The 24558-nt window shown below is 40.8% G+C and overlaps 1 protein-coding gene across 2 annotated transcripts; it reads right to left on the bottom strand.

Moving 5' to 3' along the window:
* Window positions 1-288: 288 nt before the first annotated feature.
* tfap4 (transcription factor AP-4 (activating enhancer binding protein 4)) lies at window positions 289-18040 on the bottom strand. 2 transcript variants are annotated; one of them, XM_084071953.1, is made up of 7 exons: window positions 17717-18040; window positions 12988-13153; window positions 9854-9952; window positions 8958-9128; window positions 7871-8011; window positions 4827-4994; window positions 289-4306 (listed from the first exon to the last, which is right to left on the bottom strand). In XM_084071953.1, exons 1-7 carry the CDS (start codon window positions 17803-17805, stop codon window positions 4160-4162), a joined length of 981 nt encoding a protein of 326 aa, XP_083928079.1. In that variant the 5' UTR covers window positions 17806-18040; the 3' UTR covers window positions 289-4159. The 2 variants fall into 2 exon arrangements, with proteins under 2 accessions (XP_083928079.1, XP_083928080.1); XM_084071954.1 differs by lacking the exon at window positions 7871-8011.
* Window positions 18041-24558: the final 6518 nt, after the last annotated feature.

The following is a 24558-nucleotide window of genomic DNA, read 5'->3' as shown; positions in this document are numbered from 1 at the left end:
GGTCTCCTGAAGGGATACATCAAATTCAATTACATTTTATTATAGTAGCAAATCACAACAAGTTGTCTCAAGACACTTACATTTGGTATCCCAAACTGAAAAGTTATTTTCTGTTTACTAAAGAGAGACAAGGGAGCCCCTGTTATCAAACACTCTATATAGCAATGATTGCTATTGGAATATAGAGGTAGTTAACGCTTATTTTAACAAATAATATTGCTTACACCCAATTGGATAATAACGCAGTAAAAAAAAACATTACACATCAACAAAATAACACCCAACGTGTAAAAAACAAAGTACAAACTTTATTATTCTCTCTTTACAAAAGGCACGAGCCTCTTTATCCCCCCAAAGAGTTTTGCTCCTTAAAATAAAAAAATAAAACAAAAAAACAAAATAGCTTCTTGATGACAGCGTGCACATGACGCTCAGAACAACAACAAAAAAATAGAGGGGGGGCAAAAAGGATTTTAAAAAAGAGAAACAACAAAAAAAAAAGGATTAAGGGGGGTGGAGGGGGAATTAGGGAACACAGAACAAGAACAGCTGACGGCACAAGGAGAGGAAAGAATAATAAGAAAAAGGAGCTGACATAACAAGATGTAAGAGGGACTGACAATGGGAGAGGGGGGGGATACACAGCTGTGCGGTTTTATCTCACAATTCAAGAGCTTCAGCCAAGGAGGAGGACCTCCCGTTATTGTACAGTAAAGCCTTATTTATACGTCGTTGTGCGATGGCGGTGCTCGCCGGAAATAGACGATCTGGCTATTTCCGGCGGGTGGCGCGGACGCACGACAGGGTATAAATTAAGCATAAGTGCTTTGTGATCTTCATCCCCGTTATAATGATGACCCCCCGCAACCCGCCCCTCCCGAGTCTGACAATCTGATATGTGTCCACTTTTAAACGTGTCCCGCGCGCTGGGCTGAGAACAGAACGGACATGGACCTTAGAACAGTGCTTGGCTTCAATGGAGGAAAAGTTCTGATACTGGTACTCAAGAGGATATAGACAACGTTCTACACAAAAGCAAAAAAAGAAAGGACCAAGAGAAAAACCAAGCACGCAAACATTTAGGTTCTTTTCATTGACAAGGAACCTCCCCACCCCTGCTGTCCTGGGAAAATAAGTAATTTAGATACTGGGGGGGAAAGTCTCTCAAGATTCCATTTGTCGGACGAGTCACCCTGTTTCGTTTAGGTGACATCCAGGTCTTTAAAGAGTAAATCCAGCAAACATGTCATGATGGATAAGTGTTGTGTTCCATTGAACACAGTATCTGTCCAGCAGTTCAGGTTCCATCTATGCAAACAGGACAACAAGCGCAAATTACAACATTGACAAAGTCATAAGAAAAAGAAGGGGAAAAAAAGTATACCTTTGTTTGGCAGTGTCGTGCCAAAACTAGCATCCCAAACAGAATCGGTTGATTGCTGAGAAGTAATTAATCGTGAAGAAGGAAAAAACAAAAACAACAGATGGACAATTTCTCTGGAATGTCTACATTTCGTTGTGGAATTTCCATCCACAAGAACTAGTGTTCGAGAGCTCGTGTGAACTGGGAAAACTGGGGGCGCCGGAAACAGCTCATCTACAAGCTCATCAGAGCTTGTATCTGCTATTTTCGGCACGTCTGTTCACGCGCATGTCTTTATGCACGTGTTTTGTCAATAAAGATGACACACAATCGATCAAATGCATATGTCAACACCTGGGTGGTAGAATCAAGGAGTTGTCACATGTCACATGTTTGAGAGCTGATTTGATTTAGACAACTGTTTAGACACACACACACACGTCCATGCAAGGACGCCTTTAGACTGCCATATAAAGTCCATTTCAAGGTGGTCGTAGCATATATTTTAGATGCTTTTTGACAAGTTGTTTCCATTTTTGTATGAGATGACAGTAGCTATACAAATTATATATGTCGCAGTTCTACTGTAAATAATCGTATGTGCTTTACAAAGTCTGTTATGACTATGAGTCTGTAGTTATACCCCCCACCCCCCAAAAGGGGGGGGGAGTCAAATGTTATTTAAATGAAAAATAAAAATGAAATAAAAAGTAGATGGAGAGGGCATTTATTGATGAGTGAACGATCTGTCCATTGTTGAGGCTCTCTGGCAAAATAAATCAAATATACCTCAAGAGAACACATTTTTAGCCTGGGTCGGTTGAGAGGGGTTTCAAATGCCCATCAATAAGGCCTAGAATCAAGTGTTCAGGTACTATGCATCTCCCAGACCCCAGGGCTGAGTTAAGGCTGGCCTCACAGTGCCTTCCTGCACCGACAGGCTGTTAATAAGGCAAGCCGCTGCCTCTCTAGATTTGTATCATATTGGTGTGACAATTTTGCACCATTTCAGCGAGGGGACACATTCAACAAAGAAAATGCAGAAACATGTAAATTGCATGCTGTTCTATTGCAATACTTGTTGCAGGACAAAAAGCGCACAAGAGGACACATAATTATGTACTTAAGGAAATGCATAGAGTGTGTGCGTGCACGGTGTGGACAAACCAGTCACCCCCACCATGCAACACTCAATTTCGTTGGGCATTCCGAGATGTTCTTCAATTTAGAAGCATATTCAAATGTATGCTTCGATTAACTACTTTAACCCTGCCGTTCCTATTTTGGCCATGTCATTATAGGTATTTTCAAATCTTTAAAAAAATGTAAATTCATTTTGAAAATATTTTCCCCAAAAATTCAAATATGTTTTTAAATAGCCCCTCTGCAAGCTCACAAAGCGTCGCATCGCAAAGCATTGTGAGCTTGTAGAGCGGCTATTTTCGCTATCTTTGAAATAGGGCTTAAGTGGTAACGTAGCAGTATCAGGAACAAGAGACGACATTATTACAAGGGCTGAATAAAGCCAGCCCTTTCGATTATGCAAACAAATGATTGGGCGTCAGTCTGACCCTATCGGGTTGTGTGAGCATTGGGCACACATGCCGAGTTACGCGTGTCAGTGTCAAGGTTTAGAGCGGCACCGGGGCAGACTGCCAGAGTCTGGAGGCACCGCTTAAGCCCTGCCGATATGAAACGTAAGGAACAGAAGGACGAAAACATACACACCCCATCTCCCCGGCGGGAATCACTCAGGAATACCCATAGAGTAGCTTATTCAACAAGCCAGGCGCTATACTATCAAGGGGGTGGGACAAGAAATGAAGCAGCGATTATAGATTTTCTGTCAGGCCACGAACAAGGGGGGCAGCATGCCAAACACATCAGCGGAAATACTGGGAACCCAGCCCAGTAAAAAAATGGTAAAGAAAGAGCAAGAGGAGAAAGAGAAGGAGGGGGGGCGGGGGGTGGATAAGTGCACTCTCGATTCTCTACATAGCAAGCTTGGCTTCAGCAGCACCAGTCATCCATGAAAACGGCTTTTAAAATTCCTGTCAGTGTGGCGCTTTTTGTGTTTCAGTACAATCACTTATAACTTGCAGTCTGGGAGAGCCCCCAGAGGAACGTAAGTAACATAAAACATAAAAGTAGACTTCATACTCGATTAAAGTAATAGAAAACAAACATTTCCTTTCGTTTAGAAGCCAAAAAGTAGGAACCGAGTGGAACTCAAACGGAGACTCAAAGTCTCGCATGCTCACGGTGCCTCTCCAAAGAGTTCAGACGGTGGTATGGAGGGGGACCAATGTGAGGTTCACCGGGGTGTGGGGCAGTAGAAGAGGCCGGGCCGGGCCGGGCCGGGCCGCTCTTCATCCAGGTTTTCCCTCCTGTTCCGTGAGTGTCCGCCACGTAGCGTTGAAGGAGAGCTGCCCCGCTTGTTGATGAGAGAAACGACGCAAGCTTCATCCAATGCGGCAGCACCCGGAACTGGGAAGGATCCGAGTTCAACGTTTTAAGAATCAGTCGGTCGGTCAAACAACTTCTTGTAGACGAGTGAGCAGCGGACAGGGAAAGCCGAAAAGAGAGAGAGAGACTGTGTGTATTAGTGACTGAAGTGTAAACCTATTCGGGCTGTTAACCACGGTACGATGAAAGATTGTGTAAAAGAAACTAAACTAACAATGTCCATAATGACAAAGGGCTGTGGGTTTGTATGCCTCCCATGGCCCTGCCTGCTTGGGCCTTGTGTTTATGTAGGTGTGTGTAGAGAGATGTGATGGGGGAAAGGGGAAGAGCTCAGGGCAGCAGGGACCCGTCTAGCTCGTCGCTGTCTGATCCGGCGGTGTCAGGGAGGACACGCCCCGGGGTGACGATCACCGCCCGCCGCTGGTCCTCCTCGGCCACGCCCACCTTGCCCTGGTTGCCCTCGATGTGTTGGATTGCCTGGACAAACGAAGGGAAGCAAATGACAGATGTTTGTGACATGATCGAAGACGGCGCCCTCTTGTGTTCAGAGACGATGACCGCTGTACTGCTCTGGCTTTCAGAAAAAGCTAAATTCCCATTGATATTGTTGCTGTAAGGCAGAAACCCTGTATAAAAACCCTCCATAAAAATATGTTTTAAAGTTTTTTCGTTTTGTTTCTTTTTTTCCCTACTTCGTCGAGCAACTGTTTTGTGCAAAATGTTGTGAACTTGTAGATCAGCTATTTCCGAAAGATTTCGAAAGTGGAAGCGGTTAAGTCCCTGTGGTGCTTATAAATATTCAACCAATGAAAAGTATTAATAAGAGCGTGCAACTAGATAATAACTAAATTAGATCCATTGGAACACAGGCTCTTTTTTTCCATTTCCTGAAAAGTAACGGTTTTGGACAAGGTTTCAACCTGAGAGCGACAACATCCTGCTAAGGCCGTTGTTACAGTAGACGTTACGGGACATGCCACTGAGCACCGGGTCTTACCTGAACGATGGTGTCCAGGTTGTGTCTGGATGTGGACACTGTGTTGATGACCGAGGCTGGACCCATGGTTACCACGGTGACATGATGAGGCTGGGGGGTTTGGGCCGGCGCGGGGACGATGACCGTGGCGTGGTGGGTAGGGGCAGGGGGGGTGGCAGGGGCCACAACCTGGAGGAGGGGTATACAGACACAGATGGATCATGCTCATGCTCTTCCACTGAAGGAGGCACATTTTTCTGTCAACACATCCATGTGATTGTTGGGAGCTCTGGCGCCCTCTAGTAACAGACAATAAGAACTGCAAAAGATATATTTGTACACACAGATCCTTATATACATGTAGGATCCGGTATATCCGTTTGGCCTATGTATCGGCCATGATCCTGATCTTTTGGAGGACATTCGGAAACAGCGATTGTGAAGTCAGTGTGTCCTGACTTTTGACCATTTGTTTTCCTACAGTTTCAAAGGTTTTCTCAAATGATTTTTGAATAGGGTTTAAGTGGTTATATAAAACAAAGTTCCGTTCTTGTGTATATTCTATATTTACTTGTTTGCTTGTTCATTGTATAATTTAAGTGAAATGTTCTTTTCATATATTGAAATCTGTATAATTTAATAATTTATGTTAATTATCTATTTTTTGTTTTGTTTTGTTTTTCCAATACGTTAAATGTCCTCAAATACAAACTTTTATAAAAGGTTTTCAAATTGAATTTAAGATGTTTTTAATTGTCATTTATTTTAATCAAAAAAATATCAGTCAAAACATCTATAATCGGTGGTCTAGGTCTTGGACTCTTCATTGGACCTACAGACCTGGCAGCAGTGGGGCTCTGTTCATTAGCCACTGTAAGCCTGACACTGTGGGCAGGCCAATTGATTTGGCATCACGTTCAGTAAGACGCCTGCTGAAATGGGATTCACTGGCTGTCAGGCTGCAAGACAGGCAGGAGTGTAAAGAGATCTGGAAGCTGCTTATTGACTAAACCATAAAAGTGTCTTTGGCTGTTTAGAGCTTAAAACCTGGACATAGAGGAGATCCTCTGAAAAAAAAGACAACATGACTGTGTGCCAATGCGGCAGCTATCCAACTATGCCTGTCTAGAGATGTGCTTGTAAAAACAAGCCACACTTTTGTACGACACAAAGGGGAAAACGCACAAAGAGAATTCCACACACACACACCTGAGCACACACAGGACACAGTGCATTACTAGGTGTGTTTATATGTTTAATAATGGTTAAAGCTATAATGATTGTTTTGCCAACGATCAATGTAAATGCCTGGTCAGTTTACGAGTATGGTGGTAAGAATAAACCAATTAAGACATCTAGATTTCTCCCCAATCATTTTACTTGGTCAAACGTTTGAAGATGAAGATTCCAATTCTAGATTGCATTAGGGGAGTGGGGTTCTTTTGCAGTCTTTAATGAACCTATAACGTAAACTGAATGGTCACTGGATCCTGACTATTTACAGTAAGTATTGTATGAATATAAACACAGTTAGTGTTTAAAAGTGTTTAATGAAATATGTAATACGGTTTCATGGTCTGTTCTAGTCCAAGAAGTGCGCGCACGTCCAAAAATAATTTTGACGCAGCTGGATAAGTAGAATAAAAAAGAAAAGTGCCCGCAAACCATCTTAAAAGCTCCCTAAATAACTCTAGTCAGAGTTACATCATATACATCAAACTGATGTTTGTACCTGACAAAGACCTCTGTAGATGAAAACGTTGTAATTGGAATGAATAGTGAGTTATTTAGGGAGCTTTTAAGACAGTACTTTTCTTTTCATTCGCTATTTGTTCTGCCTGCAGCTGCATTGATCACAGTTTAGTACCTGGCACATCTACACAAAGCAGGCGTTTGATGCATTTTCGGAGAAACTCTGAAATTCATCTGAAGGTACAATCCTCCCTGAAGTGTACACTTTCAGTTTGTTTCCCCAACATCTACACTTGACACACACTTTATGAGCTATCTGTGGGTTTTGGCTGACTTATATATTTTTTGCATCAACCAAATTACAGCTACAGATACATATTTGCAATTTTAGAACTTTTACCCGTCTAGGATAAACCTTTTTCCATTAATGTGCGTGACATACTTCTGCATTGAATTAGTAGCATATACAACCTTTCTCTCTATTGCCAGTAGTGCTAAGAAGCCAACATTCTGTCAACTCCAATTCTGCGATTACTTATTTTGTATTCAGTATGGCGAGGGAAACAAAATGCAAAAACGTTTTATATTTGTGCAGTCATCAGACAACAGAAATAGAACACTATGTTAATTACAAGACCTGTACTGTGTTACATGCCATAATGAAACACAAAATATAATACAGTGGAAAAATACACCAATAAGTCATCACAGACAGAATTGAATGCGACAGAAAATTGGCTTCTTAAGATTGCTGGCAATCAGGTAGTCTCACGCAGCCAGACGATCAGAGATCTCTGCCTAGTGATACGTCTGGTGACATCTAAATTCAACCACAAAATCTTTTAAAAAAAACAACAAAAAAAACTGCATTACAGAAGCAATGCAAAGTTCTTTAGGGCGTCCTTCATATTGGAATGGTGATATGATTTGTTGTGGACGCAGACGCAGATTCCACAAATGTCTTCTAAATCCTAACAGCTTTGTGAAAAAAAAAATAGTATGTTGCTATAATAATATCAGTGGTGCTCAAACTTTTTCATGTCAAGGGCCTCCCAAAATGAATCTGATATGTACTTGGCTGCGGACCCCCATCTGAAAATATTTTGTTCCAGGGACCCCCAGAAGCAAAGATTTGAGTTACGAATGTTCGCTTAAAAAAACACATATATATTCAAAGATTTCGCGATTTAAAAAAAAAATAGCAGCTCTACAAGCTCATAGCGAGTGCCGCGGCTATGAGCTTGTATAGATGCTATTTTTGAATAGCCAAAGAAATCTAAAAACAGATGCGTTCCCGGTCTTAATGGGTTAAAGGCCCTAATAGCAGGGTTCATGCAGGTATCAGAGGGGTTTTTTCCCTCCCCCGGTCTGACCTGTGGGCTGCGGGCCGGGGCGAGGAGGTCTCTCTCCAGCTGCTGCTCATGCAGATGGACGAGGCTCTGCGTCTGAGCCTGCTGCTGGGCGATCATCACCTCCAGCTTCTCTGGGTACAGCTGGTCGTCCAGTGAACGCATCTGGTGAGGTATACGTACCCAGCAGGAGACAGAGCTCAGTGTTTTTAGAACCTCGGTCCTCGCCCGGGTTTTTGTTGTGTGTGTGTGTGTGTGTGTGCAATCGGTGATACGCGCTTCGATTGAAAAAAACGCGAGAAAACCCTGCACACCTGGACTGTCTGTTATCATGAAAATTATTGTTAAACATCTACATTACTTAGTTAAAGAATTGTTATTATGGTCAATGTTTGCCTGTTATCTCTCCTAATGGTACCAACATCAATACAGCATGGAACTGTGGACAAAATCTTTGTCCAATTATAAAAATCCATATTCTATGTCTTGGGTCTGAGAGTCTAAATCTCATCAAACGGTGGACCATGGCTCAAATACCGAATAAGTAATGGACCTTGATATGAAAAGGGTTGAAACCCACTGCCCTACGTCATCATAATAGAGTGTAGCACAAAAGCAGTGAAAATAGCAGTGGAAACACAGGCTCACGAAGCGTTGCGTCGCTATTTTCATTATTTACTTTATTACCAGGTTGCCAAACCTGGTCTATATCTACACTTGCTAGTCCTGACTTGTTTGCTAGTCGTGACTTTTTCCTCATTGGCTGGTCCTTTAGCCAATTAGGGCTCAATGTCCTCTCAGAATATGGAATCTAAAGATGACCCACAATACTGTGTTCGGCCACTGTATGTATCTCAACGAACTGTGGCGCTGTTCCTCATTTGGCCCTTCAACGTTGCCATGTTTAGTGAGAGAAATAAGCAACCATATGGGATCTAAAAACGTTGCCATGTTTAGTGAGAGAAATAAGCAACCTGGTATAATATCTTTTTAAATATCTTGTTTAAATAATAAAAAGGAATGTTTTTTGGACATACAAGGTTTCCACTCAACAGCAACGATGTATTAACGAGCACGGAACGATAAGGAATGCTTTGTGTGTGTCCCCCACCTGCTCTTCTAGCATCATCCTGACCGAGCGCTCTTTCTCCAACTGCTGCCTCAACTCGATCATCTCCCGCCGCAGGTCGTCCGTCTTCTCCTCCTCGAGGATGTCCGGCGAGCCAATGCCTTCGTCCTTCTCCTCCGCACGCCTCCTCTTTGGAGAGGAGCCACTGAACTCCTGGAGGGAGTACAGGGAGAGACGGACAGAAGGAGGAACAGACTTTATTGCGTGGGCCAAGTCAATTTGGACGGCTAACCAGTGGTGGAAAGTAACAAGGTACATTTACTCAAGTGCTGTGCTTAAGTACAATCTTGAGGTACTTTTACTTTCCTGGAATATTTCCAAGTGTCTAAACTTTTACTTCTACTCCACTACATCTCAGAGGCAAATATTGTACTTTTACTCCACTACAATTATTTGAAAACATTGGTTACTAGTTACATTTCGGATATAAATTATTACATTATAAAACATACAGTAACCACTTTAGCCCTATTTTATACCTCGGCTATTTGGAAATAGCCGATCTACAAGCTCACAACGTTGTGAGCTTGTAGATCTGCTATTTTCATACATTTCAGTACTTTTACTTTTGGCAATTTAAGTACATTTTGATACCAATACTTTTGTACTTTTACTCAAGTAAATTTTTAATTTCTGACTTTTACTTCTAACAGAGTACTTCTACATTGCAGTATTGATCCTTTCACTTAAGTAAAACATTTGAGTACTTTTTCCACCACTGCGGCTAACTGACGGACACTTCTCTGGTGGTTTGTTGAGACGCACATTGAAATGGACGTTACTCAAGAGACTGTCGGTCACATTTTGTGACCGAGGCAGGAAACCCCTCCACAACTTTCTGTCCCCTCTAGCTCCCATCACCTGCTGCTGTCTGTTACCTGGATGAAGCGTTTGAGTTGATTGTTCTGCTGCAGTAGTCGTGTTTTCTCCTGTTCCAGCGTGAAGATGTACTCCGCCGTCTGCTGCAGGATGGCAGCCTGAAGTGAAAAGGAGACGAGGGTTACGATCACTGTGACGACAACTCCCAACACGCCGCATACACCCGAGGCGCCGCTTCACCTTCTCCACACGCACAACACACTACTAGAAAAACAAACGTTTGTACTAGGCCTGTCCCCGACAAAGGATCTCTATAGTCGACTCCAGTGTTGATTTCGTCAGCTATTTCTTAGTCTTAGTCCAGTTTTAGTCCAGTTTCAATGACGGTTGTTAGTTTTTATCACATTTAGTCAAACTCATCCTTTTTTTTATTTAGTCTAGTTTTAGTCGACTAAAAGTCGAGCATTTTAGTCTTTATCTTAGTCCAAGAAAACATATTTTTATTAGTCTAGTTTTAGTCGACTAAAAGTCGAGCATTTTAGTTTTTATCTTAGTCCAAGAAAACATATTTTTATTAGTCTAGTTTTAGTCGACAAAAACTGTTGACATTTTAGTCAAGTTTTAGTCATGACAATTATATTAGCCCTTTACTTTTTTTTTGTCAGCAGATAATATAGAACATTTCCATCTAATCTAAAAGTATTTCACATAGCATTTCCTCTCATCCTTTTGATGAAAAATGCAATTTTAAGGAATACATCCAGACATGTAACATGTTCTGATTGAACTTGTATATTTATTTTAAACCATAACAATTCACAGACACACCAATGCTTGCATTAAAATAAATAAAATACATCTCAGAGGAAAAAATGAATAAAATAAAATAAAGTGCCTCATGGACTTTGAAGTTGAACCCCAGCATCTATTCTAAGGGGAAAACATAAGCCAAAAAGCTTGTAGAGTTTGTAGATCGGTAATGTCTGGCAAAGGGATTTGGAGTAGAAGGAAAAAGCAGTCCAGCTAAGTACAGACAGAGCCAACTCAGGTCAAGTTTACCAGTAAGTGGTTCTCATTGAGAATGATAAAGGTGACAGATACCAGGGTAAATATAAACTACTCACAAATCATTCACTAGTAGTAGTGTGTGATTGATTGATTGATTGAATACTGTATTTAGAAGTTTGCAGAAACAAAGCACATGATAGTACAGTTCCAATACAAGGTCAGCTAAAAAAAATAAAATAAAAAATAAATGTTTTTGTCCTAATGTTATTTTGGAAACGGTGAGTGTGTCACCTAAAGATTACTTGTTTGCATCCATGTATAGCTGCCCACATGTTTTGTGCACAATCTGCACACTGGGTTGTTTACAAGTTACTATATGGTTCGCTTGCTGCTACTAGATGTATAGCAGCAAACTACATATCACATGACGTTCATATCATGACAGTCATGACGAAACTTCACCGTCTTTTTTGCACTTTCTCCATTTACAGCCCGTACATCTACATAAACGTTCGGATTTCAAATATAAAGTGTTTATTCCGTGGCCACGGATGTTACAATTTACTTCGGGTGGGTATATGTACCCGTATCTTCCGTATTGTTCAATAAAAAGCATTTTAGTGGTCATTTTCTCATAGAGTTATGGTGAATCAGAGTGCAATTACACCTCCCAACCGGTAGGGTCACGTAGTTGAAAGCATGGAGAAAGTACGGAGAAAATGGCCACCGACCGGATTAAAATGTTTTTTATTGAACAATACGGTAAATATGGGTACTTATGGGTTACCCGAATAGAGTTGTAACATCCCTGGCCATAAGGTAAGCACTTTACATTTGAAATCTGAACGTTTGTGTAGATGTACGGGCTGTAAATGGAGAAAGTGCAAACACCAGGTGTAAGTGTATCGCTACATGCTAAGAAGCTAACGTAAATGCGTCAGCATTAGTTTGGGCACTTTGGGGTCGGATTAGTGTTTTTGTTGGAACATTAAGCCGACACGCAACACCACGTTTAATGTTAGGTTGTAAACAACCACCACCAAACCTTTTGTTAACTTAATTTCTTTGTGGTGAACGCTTGTGTCTCTTCAAGTTGTTGTGTTTTTCCCAGCTATCTTGTGACCACGTTGCTTGCCTTCGGATAAAATCAAGCATTGTTTTGTTCTCCACATCGATGTAGCGAAAATATCACCTCTTCTCTTTCTCCCGAGCACCGTGCAAAGCATTTTACCGTTTTATTTTGTAAAGTTTCGCTCTGAAATCTGAATCCTCCTGCCATTCATTTGACGGTGGTGTGTGTGTGTGTGTGTGTGTGTGTGTGTGTGTGCGCGCGCTCGCACGCAGCTGCAACTTAGAAAGGGTGTGTGTGTGTGAGTGAGGAACAGCAGCATGCGCTGCGCTGCGCATCAAAGGAGACAGGGAGTGACAAAATCATATAATAAATATATAATATAATATTTCGTCTCGTCTTCGTTCGTGAACTAAAATGACCATAGATTTTCGTCTAGTTTTTATTTAGTGAACTACATTTTCGTCTCGTCTTTATTAGTCAACAAAATTGCATAATGATTTAGTCCCAGTTATTGTATATTCATGTGGGTGGTGGTTTCGTCTCGTCTCGTCTTCGTCCTTTGAAAAATGTGCGTTGACGAACATATTTCGTTTCGTTTTCGTTAACGAAATCAACACTGGTCGACTCTGATTGGCCAAATGTTGCCTATAGTCGACTAATAGAATAAATAATAATGATTCGACTGAGATTGGCAGTCGAATCAGTCTGATTCGACTGCCAATCTCTCAGTCGAATCATGCAAAAAAGATGTTATGCCATAGAGAAACATTCCATTTGGCCTGTAGGGGTGCTTAATGTCTGATTTAACATATACTTGCTTGGTTTCTCCCAATAAATCATGATATATATCCTATTTTTGGCAAACTATTAGTTAATTAATATAACAAATTAGGCCAATCTCTCAGTCGAATAATGCAACAACAAAAAGAAGAAACCCTTTTTTTCTAAAACTTTTTTTTTTTCATGATTCGACTAAGAGAACGGCAGTCTAATCAGACTCCCCTCGATCGATTAGTCGACTATTTGAATAATGGAGGTCAGGCCTAGTCTGTACAGACAGACAGAAGGGGTGGTAGAAAACAACTCCTATTCAAAGGGTCACCAGTGACGCACCTTGCTGAGCTTCTCTCCGTCGCTGTGAGGGATGAGGGTCTTGAGCGACTGGAAGCCGGAGTTGATGCTCTGCATGCGCCTCCGCTCATTACTGTTGGCGATCTCGCGGCGAATCCGTCTCTCCTGGTCTCGGGCTGTTTCTGGAGTCAGGGGAATGTTGGCCAGGCTGGAGATGGAGGGGGGGGAAAGCCAGGAGTCAAGCATGTGGCTAAAAATGCACTGAGGTGGCTTAACACCAGCAGCTGTTTGTGTTAACCATGTTACCCTAAATAAAAAGAGGTTTAAGACTGTCCCATGGCGCCTCAAACATCCAAAGTAGTGATTATAAGGATTGTTATTACACTACAGCCCCCCGGTACTTGTGCATTATGTTCTTTAAAATGTCAACATTGAACAGGATATTTTTCTATACGTAACCTTGCTTACAACTTAATTTATTACTTTAGACACATTGACATCAATTAAAGGAACAAGACATAATGTGATAAATATTATGCCACTCCCACTTGGATGTAAATAATTCACGGTCATTGGAAATAATTCAAGGCCAAGTTCAACTTTATTGTTGCGTGTATTATTAAGCTATAACGACATATTTTCTCTAATTCTCTCTGCCTTAAGCGACACTTTCACAAAGGAATTGTTACAAAAAAACATTTCCATGGTACATGTTACATGGTAACATTACATACATACAAGTGTGTGTGAAACTTTTTAAACGGCAGGCATTCTCTTGACTTAACAAAACAAAAGCTAAACAAGCACTCGGTCACAAACAGCGGGCCTGGTAACACTCAAGTTGCAGAACTGAACTGAAGCTGTTCTCAGTTCTCACCATCGTGGACTTTCTCTTTCCAGGACTAACAATTTGAGAAGAACAATCTGGTGACCTTCCTAACATCCTCAGTATCAATCTCAACTTCAATGGAACTTTTCTAGCCAGGTTCTTATCTATACTGACTCAGCTGTCTCAATGCAAATATTTGTGGAGAGAGACATGAGAGTAGGACTCCGCCGCTTGTGTGGTATGTTTCCCACGTTGCAGTAGCCCATTGGTTCTCAAAGTGGGGTACGGGGACCCTTGTATATCTGTCAGCAGATATACGTCACTTCATGCCGTGCTATGAGCTTGTAGATCTGCTATTTTTGAAATATTTAGAAAATGTGTGCAAATCTTTGTTTCTGGAGGTTCCTGGCACCTCCAGGAACATTTTTTTGAGATGGGGGTCCGCAGCCAAATACATATTATTTTGGGGGTCCTTGACATGAAAACGTTTGAGAACCACTGCAGTAGCCCATACAAACAAATCCACAACCAAAACATTGCTAACTGGCCACATCAGAAAGAGGTGATCATCAACCCCCCATAACACGCATTGGACCGTCATCAGCCCCTCCCACCCACATGCATACACTCTTCTCACAGGGACTGTGATCATAGGATGTGTGTACATGTGTAGGGATGTACAATAAAAAGGTAGGGTAAGTGATATTTTCTGGTCAAAACAACGTTTTTTGTTAAAAGGTTAAAGCACTATTCTGATAGTATTCATTGCTATATAGTGTTTGTTCAATAACAGGGGTCCCCCTATCTCTCTGGATCTTTGATTTGTTTCAGTTCCAATTTTGTCTGCTCATTTCTTTGTGTTATCACTTCCAATTTCACTTGGTTATTCTGTATGAGTTCTCTCTCCTGAGTCCTGATTGAATAAAATCCCGACCTGATAATGCATTGTTTATTAAAGAGCTGGAGAGACAGGCAGACCCCTGTTACTGATCAAACACTTGATGATTATTATCAGAATATATAGTTATTTAACACTTATTTTAACAAAGGGATATCACTAACCCTACCTTTAACCGCTCATCATATCTGAATCAGCTAATATTGACCTTTAAAGTGCAGTAATAATCACTATATTGTATTTCATAATATTTATGTTTGAATGTGAAGCTGAAAATGATTGAAGGCAGCAGATTCGATCAGTGTTTTGTGGGGATGCTTTCAAACTGGTTTACTTGTAGGACAAATAAAAGATAACAAGTTGGAAAAATATTAAATACGAATGAATTTGATCACTTTACATGAAATATGTGCTGTGCATCAGTAGGCCTTATAAATCAGGTAATAAGAGTGCAGCGTTGTTGTTTTTTGCACCCAGAATCAGTTACTGGTGTAAGGTAAACCTTACTTTAAACTTTTATTGCAATATCGGTATCGATCATGCATTGATGCAATTAATCAGCAATCAGACCGCCAATATGTCTATATCGTGCATCTCTAAAGTGTGTGCACTGTGCATGACAACAGTTTTTCCTTTATGTTGTTGATATTGGAGCATGACCCAAGACAACATGTTTTCTGAGAACAGATGATAAGTTTAATCTTATTTATATCTTTCAACCTAGGGCATGGCCCCAAAATGTCCACATCAATAGCAGATGCGCTATAATGACCACATGGACATAGGTGAGGGCTAAATTAAAATATTGGGTTGCTGTTTGATTTAACAAGGCAGCCACTAATGTCCAACTTAGTCGATCTTGATTTAGTAAAACATTTTTTTAAACGTTTTAAAGCCCATTTAGATTATAACATAATAAAGTTATATGATACACTACACAGTGGTGTAAAAAATACTCACATTTCTTACTTAAGTAATAGTATCAATACTGCATATAGGGCTGACATCAGATGGGTAATGTATGGTTTGTAATAATAATCAAAATCTACAAAGTTACTAAAGTTTTAAAATAATTGTAGTAGTGTAGAGTAAAAGTACAATATTTGCCTCTGAGATGTAGTGGTTTAGAAGTAAAAGTACAGAAAATTGGAAATACTCCAGTAAAGTAAAAACCTCAACATTGTACTTAAATACAGTACTTGAGTAAATGTACTAAGCTACTTTACACCACTGGTGATACATATAGTCTACATATGAACTATCTCTGTCCATGCAGGTAGAGAGGTGTGACACTTTATTTTATAAAGTAGTACGGTGACTCGCCCGTTTATAATATTTCGAATTAAATTGAAATATAAATGAGGGGGAGGGGACTTGAGCACAGTAATTTTAGATATCTTATTATGGGGGCTGGCGCAGACGTTCCTGGAGTGAGGACTACATTTCCCAGAAGCCACTGCATCACCACCAGGCAACAACAGATTCCTCCGCCTCCCCCTCGAAAAAAAAAGGTTGCAGACGCATTGACGGGCCTTCCACGACATACACACCCCCTTATTAATAACAGTATATTAATGCATCTGGCGATGGCGAAACATCCGATGAAAAGCACAAAAACACAGTTAATGTTTTTTTAAACGGTTCCAACCATTCCTACACATTACTACAGAAGCCAACACCAGACAATCGCAAAAAAACACTTATGCTCTCCTCCGCCATTACAACAATGCGACTTCGCTTCAGTGTTGCCATGTCGGCTTTTTACAAGAGACTTTGGGCTTGTTTTTCTGTAAACTTGCTTGTTAATATTGGTGGTTGCAGGTTTGTTGGGCTTGTTTCTTAAGTGTAGTTGCTTATTTAGGCTTGTTTCAAATTAAAACATATATATATATATATATATATATATATATATATATATATATATATATATATATATATATATATATATATTTAAATCAGAGGTTCTCAAACATTTTCATAAATGTTTTGTGCCAGGGAGCCATTTGTGTTATTAGAATGTTTCAACATTTTATTGCAAGAGTCTTTGAAAGTAGCTGATCTACAAGCTCACGACTCTTGAGCTTGTAGACATAATGGACATTGTAGACATAATAAGTTTAAAAGTGCTCATGTGTCCTATAGTTGCTTTTGGGCTTATTTTCTTAGACCTGGCTCCTTATTTCTGTCACAAAACCTGGCAACACTGCTTCCCCCTCTGCCTGTCTGTGTCCATGCGGCAGCATGGCACAGAATAAAAGACGCAGTGGAAATGACCCAATAACGCGCCGAAATGACGAACAAACACCAGTATAAATTGCAGCCCCCCGTCGAGTGTCGTCGATTTTTGACACCGAATGCGCATTTCCCTTCAAAGTGAACGAAGCCACCGTGCTGTAAAACACAGGAGAGCAACGCCACAGCACAGACCCCCCCTCTCATCACTTTTAAGCACAAGCCACATAACAAGCATGGCCGCACTGCCCACAATAACTTATACTACCAACCAGCCAAACCCCCTGCGGTGTTATTATGCTAAATTAAACATGATTCACAGCGTTCTGCTTAACGCATTAAATGCCACCTATTTCCTATTCTTATGCAAATGACGAGTGCGTGTGCGAAACACCACGGGGTTTAATAATAATGAATAAATCCACTAGGGATGCCACTCTCTCTCCCCTCTCTCTCGCAGCAGAGTTGCAGCAGCGTGGTGTGGTGTGTATGGATGGAACCACGTGGTTAATGTTTGTTCGCTTAACAAATGGATCGATTTCGCAGTGAAATGTGACAAAGTTACTGATCATGTAACCCACCGCCGCTGATTATTGTTGTCCACGACCACACACACTCACTCGCTCACTCACTCTATCTCTCCCTCTCTCTCTCTCTGAGAGAGCGAGAGTGTGTGATCGTGTACAACAATAACAGATCAGATCAAGCATGTTGCCTCACCGCCACCTGCGCGTCCTCACAAATACACACCAACGCGATCCAGTGGATCCGATTTATCAGATCCTTATTATTAGGGAGAAGTGGATACACACCTACAAAGGCCACCGATCACTTCTTTCTCCGTTTTCCTAAAATGTTGCAAGGAGGGCACCTTCTGAGCTGGTACCATGAAATACTCCATGCTTTAGCCTCTGATCCAGGTTTTTTTTTGGTCCCCAGGTTCTTGTGGTGGAATCAAATAAAATCAAAAAATTAAATACAATCCCTTGATCCCTTGGGTACGTATTGATTCCTCACGACAGAAGCATATAAATCCTGGTGTGTAATTAATGTGTAGAAGTAGCTGCTCGCTGGCTGCTGAGAGTTGTAATGTTACTCGACTTCCAGCTGATGGGGTTCCCTCGTTGTGTGTGGCGCTCTACCTCTCCTCCCCTCTCTCTCTCTCTCTCCCTCCCTCTCCCTCTCTCTCTCTCTCTCTCTCTCTCTCTCTCTCTCTCTCTCTCTCTCTCTCTCTCTCTCTCTCCCTTCCTCACTCTCTCCCTCGCCCCCCTCCCTCTGTGTGTGTGTGTGTGTGTGTGTGTGTGTGTGTGTGTGTGTGTGTGTGTGTGTGTGTGTGTGTGTGTGTGTGTGTGTGTGTGTGTGTGTGTGTGTGTGTGTACGTGTGTGTGTACGTGCGTGAGTGAGTGTGTGTATTTGCAGCTGATCGGGTGGCTTTTCAAGGCGGGAAACAGCTGGTAGGAATCACACAGCACCACCACCAAAAAGCCTCCCTCCTTCCGCCGTGCAGCCATGGACCGACTGCATGTAAACAAAGGACTATTTAACCTCAACGCATAACGGGTTAATAACGCTATATTAGCTGGGTATGATTACAATTGCAAATAAATAACGTGGAGGCTATTGCTAAATGCTTTTTGGTGCATGGAGACATTTCATTAAATTGTATCTATTTTTTTTTGTTGCTTTTCCATAAAGCTTTAGTGATCTTGGTGAATGCATTGCTGTTGTACAACAGTGGGAGTGAATGGGGCGTAAAAAGGGTTGTCGCTTGCCAAAAATAACAGATCTACAAGCAGTGGTGTAAAGTAACCCAGTACATTTACTCAAGCACTGTACGTAAGTAAAATTTGGAGGTGTCTGGAGTATTTCCAATTTTCAGTATTTTTCTAATCCAAATATCAGAGGCAACTGTACTTTTACTGCACTACAATGATTTGAAAACTTTAGTTACTTTTTACTTTGTAGATTTAGATTATTATTACAAAACAATAAACATACATTAACCACTTCAGCCCTATATACATTTGGCCATTTGAAAATAGCCGATCTTCAAGCTCACAATGCATCATGATGCGAGGCATTGTGAGCTTGTAAATCTGCTATTTTCAAAATATTTTTTTCAAAAGAAGCTTGTGAAATGGGACATTCTGCATAATGAGTATACTTTGTACTTTTCGATGCCAAACACTTTTGTACTTTTACTTGTAAACCGAGTATTTCTACATTGCATACTTTTACCTAAGTCAAAATGTGAGTACTTTTTCCACCACTGCTAGTTAGCTTGTAAATCTGTTATTTTTGGCAAACGACACCGTTATGTAGGCTACTGTACTACTACTGGGGCTCTAATCTAATGTAATGAGGCTGGTAGGGGCGTTTACTCGCCTCCGCCGTGGCGATACAACCGAGAGAGAAACAAGGGAGATCAGCTGACGGATTGGCAGGCTTCTACTAAACCAGCAACAACCCAGTGAGTTGGGTTGGGTTGGTTATGAGGAGAGGACAGCACAAAACAGCTGAACACGTTCACCATTTTGGGTGTAATAAATAAAAGAGTAGCAGTAGTAGCAGTGTTGCCAGGTTGTGTGAAAGAAATAAGCAACCAGGTCTATGAAAACAAGCCCAAAAGAAGCGAGCCCTTCGCCCTTAAACATATGTACAGCTATTTGAAAATAACCAATCTACAAGCTCACGTGATGCGACGCGTTTTGAGCTTGTAGATCTGCTAAAAAAAAATAATCTTGAAGAAAATGTGAAATATTTTTAACATTTTTTAACAACGCAAATCTTGTATGGGGGTCCCTGGCATAAAATGTTTTCAGACGGGGGTCTGCAGAGTGCAGACAAATATATTCCCGCAACCCGCAACTAGCAGTAGGCCTACTTACAAGCAACCTTACAGAAAAACAAGCCCAAAGTAGCTTATAATAAGCGGACATGGCAACCCTGAGTAGTAGTAGTAGCCTAGGAGCGGAGGAGGAGGAGAAATGTGTTACCTAATCGCCACTTCTGCCTTGGTGGTGGTGGTGGTGTGTGTGTGTGTGTGTGTGTGTGTGTGTGTGTGTGTGTGTGTGTGTGTGTGTGTGTGTGTGTGTGTGTGTGTGTGTGTGTGTGTGTGTGTGTGTGTGTGTGTGTGTGTGTGCGCGCCTGCAGCACACAGACACAGACAGACACAAAATGGGAGCAGTGTTTTTGTACCCGGAAGAAATGTGTGCAGGAGGAACAGCTGCTGCATGTTCTATGATCAGCTGTTACAGTGCAGTAGTAACGGTGTTGTTACACTTTGTTCTCCAAGACAAAAGCCTAAAGTACAGATTTTCTTGACTTCAAAGATGTACCTGATTCAAACAGTACATAATGTAGCTTAGAGTAATACAAAATAATAATAATGAATTTAATATCCTAATAAATAATAGAGCATCTGAGGTCATATATATATATATATATATATATATATGTATATATATATATATATATATATATATATATATATATATATATATATATATATGTATATATAAAATATATATAAATATTTATATATATATATATATATATATATATATATATGTATATATATATATATATATATATATATATATATATATATATATATATATATATATATATATATATATATATATATATATATATATATATAAATATTTACTTACATATACACAGATTACACACACACACACACACACACACACACACACACACACACACACACACACACACACACACACACACACACACACACACACACACACACACACACACACACACACACACACTTAGGACATTAGAATGACCTCAAGTTTGGAGGCTCAGAATGCCCACGAGGTGGATCGTGCATGGATCCCTGCATTGAAAACGGCTGTACGAGTCTGTTCCATGACCTCTAGTGGCAGCATTGTGAAATGCACATCACCCCGTTATCCTAAAAGTGATGGACATTCAATGGTGAATGATTGATTTCCCCCAATGTTATGTAAAGGCTATGAAGCTAGCCTATATTGGTTTGATGTCATTCTGAGGGTGTTTTCAATAATTAGGCAGCAACACTTTCATTTATTTTCATTCTATATAAAAAAATTAATGACTGTTAATGCGACAACTGAATAATTTAAGCTGCACTATGTAACTTTCCTCTTCTACCCCGGATTTGAACCCGGTTTCCTACACAAGTCCTAACATTTTTACTATTGAGGTAATAGAGCCTGCCTGCTTGCTCAGGGAATAAATTAAATCATGACCATCGGGTCAAAATTTGTGTCAGATCCTATGTCTAGGTGAGACGTGACCTTTGACACGATCTAATTGTCTCAATAGAAGAGCAGGGAGACTAAATACAACCACCCCAATTGTAAGTCATATTGAATTAACATACTCTACCATACAGATTGGACAAAGCTACATTTTGTTAGTTGAAAAAGTTAAATAGGTTACATTTAACCTCGTAAATTAAAGTTGTGTTTATCTGGTTTCAAGCTCTGACAGAACACTTCACGGTTGATATATGGATGATGACGATAATAATAATAACTAGACGCGTCGCAATTCCGGGGAAATTGCAGAGTGTGGTTGCGCCGATGCCGGTCGCGGGTCGCGGCCGCCGGGACTCGAGGAATACGCCGGGAGGAATAACGTCGGAGGCTGCGCCAATTACATTGTGTCGTCACTCCTGAGATCGCTTGCGTTTCATTTTGAGAGGATCGATCCCCCCAAAATAAGGTTTTTGCATCAAACGGTTACATTTTGAGCATTCGTGGCGCCCCCTATGGATCAAAGTAGAAATGCTTTTGGGGATTGGTTTAGTATACCACCCTCGACATGTGATTCAAATTTGGGATTGACCGGACGTTTCGTTCGTGATTTATGGCATTTTTGGTCAAACGGGCCCCTCCCGCTAACTTTGGAAGCCATTTACGGACGAACGGTAAGGACAATCAAAATGCCGTTTGGATATCTTTACCGCATGGGTCCATAGATCATGTGTACCGATTTGTGTGAGATTAGGACAAAATTTGAAGGAAAAGGAGCAAAAAGTGTGTTTTGAAGGAAATTCAAAATGGCGGAAAATATATCCTGACGCAAATGGGCGTGGCCTATATGGGGAGATGCGTCGGGACCCAAGGAATCCAGGTGAAAAGAAATTTTGATTTTACGAGCTACGGTTCAAGAGTTATAGGCCAAAAGGTAAAGTGGGCTGTTATAGCGCCACCATGTGGCCGATTGGTGTAATTATTTTTCTAATAATTTTGGACTAAATTATGAACCTCCCCTCCAAATCTTGTAACTGTAGCCCTTACGGTTTCCGAGAAAAAAATACTTGAATGGGAGTTTTTGCAATTCCCATTAAAGTGGATGGGGAAATTTAATGCAGAAATAAATCAATATCAAAAAATCTATCCTGACGCAAATGGGCGTGGCCTATATGGGGAGATGCGTAGTGACCCAAGGAATCCAGGTGAAAAGAAATTTTGATTTTCGGACCTACGGTTCAAGAGTTACAGGCCAAAACGTAAAGGGGGCTGTTATAGCGCCACCATGAGGCCGAATGGTGTGATATTTTTTTCAATAATTTCGGACAATATTATAAATTATCCCTCCAAATCTGATAACTCTAGCTCTTACGGTTTCTGAGAAAAAAATACTTGAATTTGAGTTTTTTCACTTTTCCATTAAAGTGGATGGGGACATTTAATGGCACTAATAAATTAATAACAATTAAACTATTCAACCAATCTCTTAGCCCTATACACGCGCACGATTCCCGATTTAGACGGTCATTTTGATATATGGCATGACATTAGGGGATAAAAACTGTGGGAGGAGATGCGTCTGAAAAAAAGTTTATCTATAAATAAATAAATAAAGTGTATAGAGTACTATAGTCTGGTTGCCCTGTTGGGCAACCACACTAATTACAATATATAACAGTAGTTGTCTCTTCTTCAAACGAGCCTTTGAGGACGTCAAAATATCCCCCAGTGACAAATATCTCCCAAGAAACCCACTAATCGAAACATCAGCTGATATCTGACTATATCGGCCTTCATGTTAAAGGAAGGAATTCATTACAGAACCCCATGAATGTCACTACTATACTGAATTGTCAGTGATGGAAACATGGTTCTGGATTGGGAGGACGTGTGCAAAACGTAGACTATTGCATTATAGTTTCCTGACTGTTTGAATTCTCAATTCAGTTTAATGTAAATACTTTCTTCAGAAAACTAGACTAGCTGTCCCAAGAGAACGTATGTAGTTGGAATAGCACTGTGTCTTTGATGAAACTTATAAGGATATAACCAATATTTACAGATAATATCATAGGCTGCAAACTCTCCACACAATACACAATCTCCATTCAGCTCAAATGGTCATGTCTCCCCTCTGGTAGAAGGCCTGCAGGCAGTGTTGGAAAGAAACTAAAGGCACTTTTCCACTTCAGTAGCGTGCTATGCCGTGCGGCGCCGTAACCGTGCCGGTCGCTTGTTTCCACTAGCGAAGGAAGATGAGTGAAGATTCCGGAATGACGGAATGAAAACTACAATGACGTCAATGATGACGATATGCATAGCGACGTTTGTGTGTGCGACAGTTTGTCAACAACGCCCGTGTGGATGAATTCATCGTCTTGGTTTATCGTTATTTCTTCGTTATTCAGAGATCCCCCCCCCCAAAAAGCATATAGATATACCTTCAGATACAGATGAGACGGACACCGAAGATACAGTACAGACGAACGTGAAAGAGGACGAGAGCAATGGATGACCATAGACCGTCCGTTTATACGCAAAATATTTGTCTGCAGACCCCATCTGAAAATATTTTATGCCAGGGACCCCATACAAGATTTGCATTTTGAAAAATGTTCCACATTTTTCAAATTGTCTTCAAGATTTTCGATGCGACACGTTCTATGCTTGTAGATATGTATATGTTTAAAGGGCAAAGGGCTCGCTTCTTTTGGGCTTGTTTTCATACACTTGAACACTGCCGTCCATCAACTTCTAGGCCGATCAGCCTGATTCAGCCCGATTACTAGGTGGAAACACCAGCAGAACCGGTTCTCTACAGTGCCGAACCGAGCGGCACTTAAACCCCTAGTGGAAAAGTACCTTTAAGCAGGGCCGGCCGCTGCTATAAGCAATATAAGCGGTCGCTTAGGGCCACAACCACTAGGGGGGCCAAAAAGAAAAGAAATATATAAATAATTTATTGTAATTATGTCATGTATCTCCTATCCAACAACTAGCGTTATTATTTTAGTATGCAATAAAAAATGACAATGATTTTATAATAGGGGTGGGGGGGGGGGGGGGGGAACCAAAACAAATCTTGCTTAGGGCCACGAAAACCCCGCCTTTAAGATGTTAATCAGATCATTGGGGAGAGAACAGTTTACGGTGCCAGACGGTGACGTACGCGGCTGTCAAGTCCAACATCGACTTGGATGTGGTCCACAATACATTTATACTTGACAGTTACAGTTAAGAATTGTGTTCGGTTTGTTTGTTTGTAATGTAGTACTTGTCTTTTCTTTTTCATGTATGTTTGTTTTCCTGTTCTGCTGTCCATGGACACACAAGAAAGAAAAGGGGAAAAAAGGATACTATTTTGGGGTTTAGTTGCCTAATACAAA

This window comes from Gymnoscopelus microlampas (genome assembly GCF_963454915.1).
Source record: "Gymnoscopelus microlampas genome assembly, chromosome: 11".
Taxonomy (NCBI): Eukaryota; Metazoa; Chordata; class Actinopteri; order Myctophiformes; family Myctophidae; genus Gymnoscopelus; species Gymnoscopelus microlampas.
This window is presented reverse-complemented; position numbering and strand designations above follow the sequence as displayed.

Excerpts from the sequence above, each read along its gene's own strand:
- tfap4 (XM_084071953.1), bottom strand. The coding sequence starts at position 17,805 with ATGGAGTATTTCATGGTACCAGCTCAGAAGGTGCCCTCCTTGCAACAT. Across the intron at positions 9,129-9,853 it reads AACTCAAACGCTTCATCCAG|GAGTTCAGTGGCTCCTCTCC; the intron begins GTAACAGACAGC and ends TACTCCCTCCAG. Across the intron at positions 4,307-4,826 it reads ACCTGGACACCATCGTTCAG|GCAATCCAACACATCGAGGG; the intron begins GTAAGACCCGGT and ends TCGTTTGTCCAG.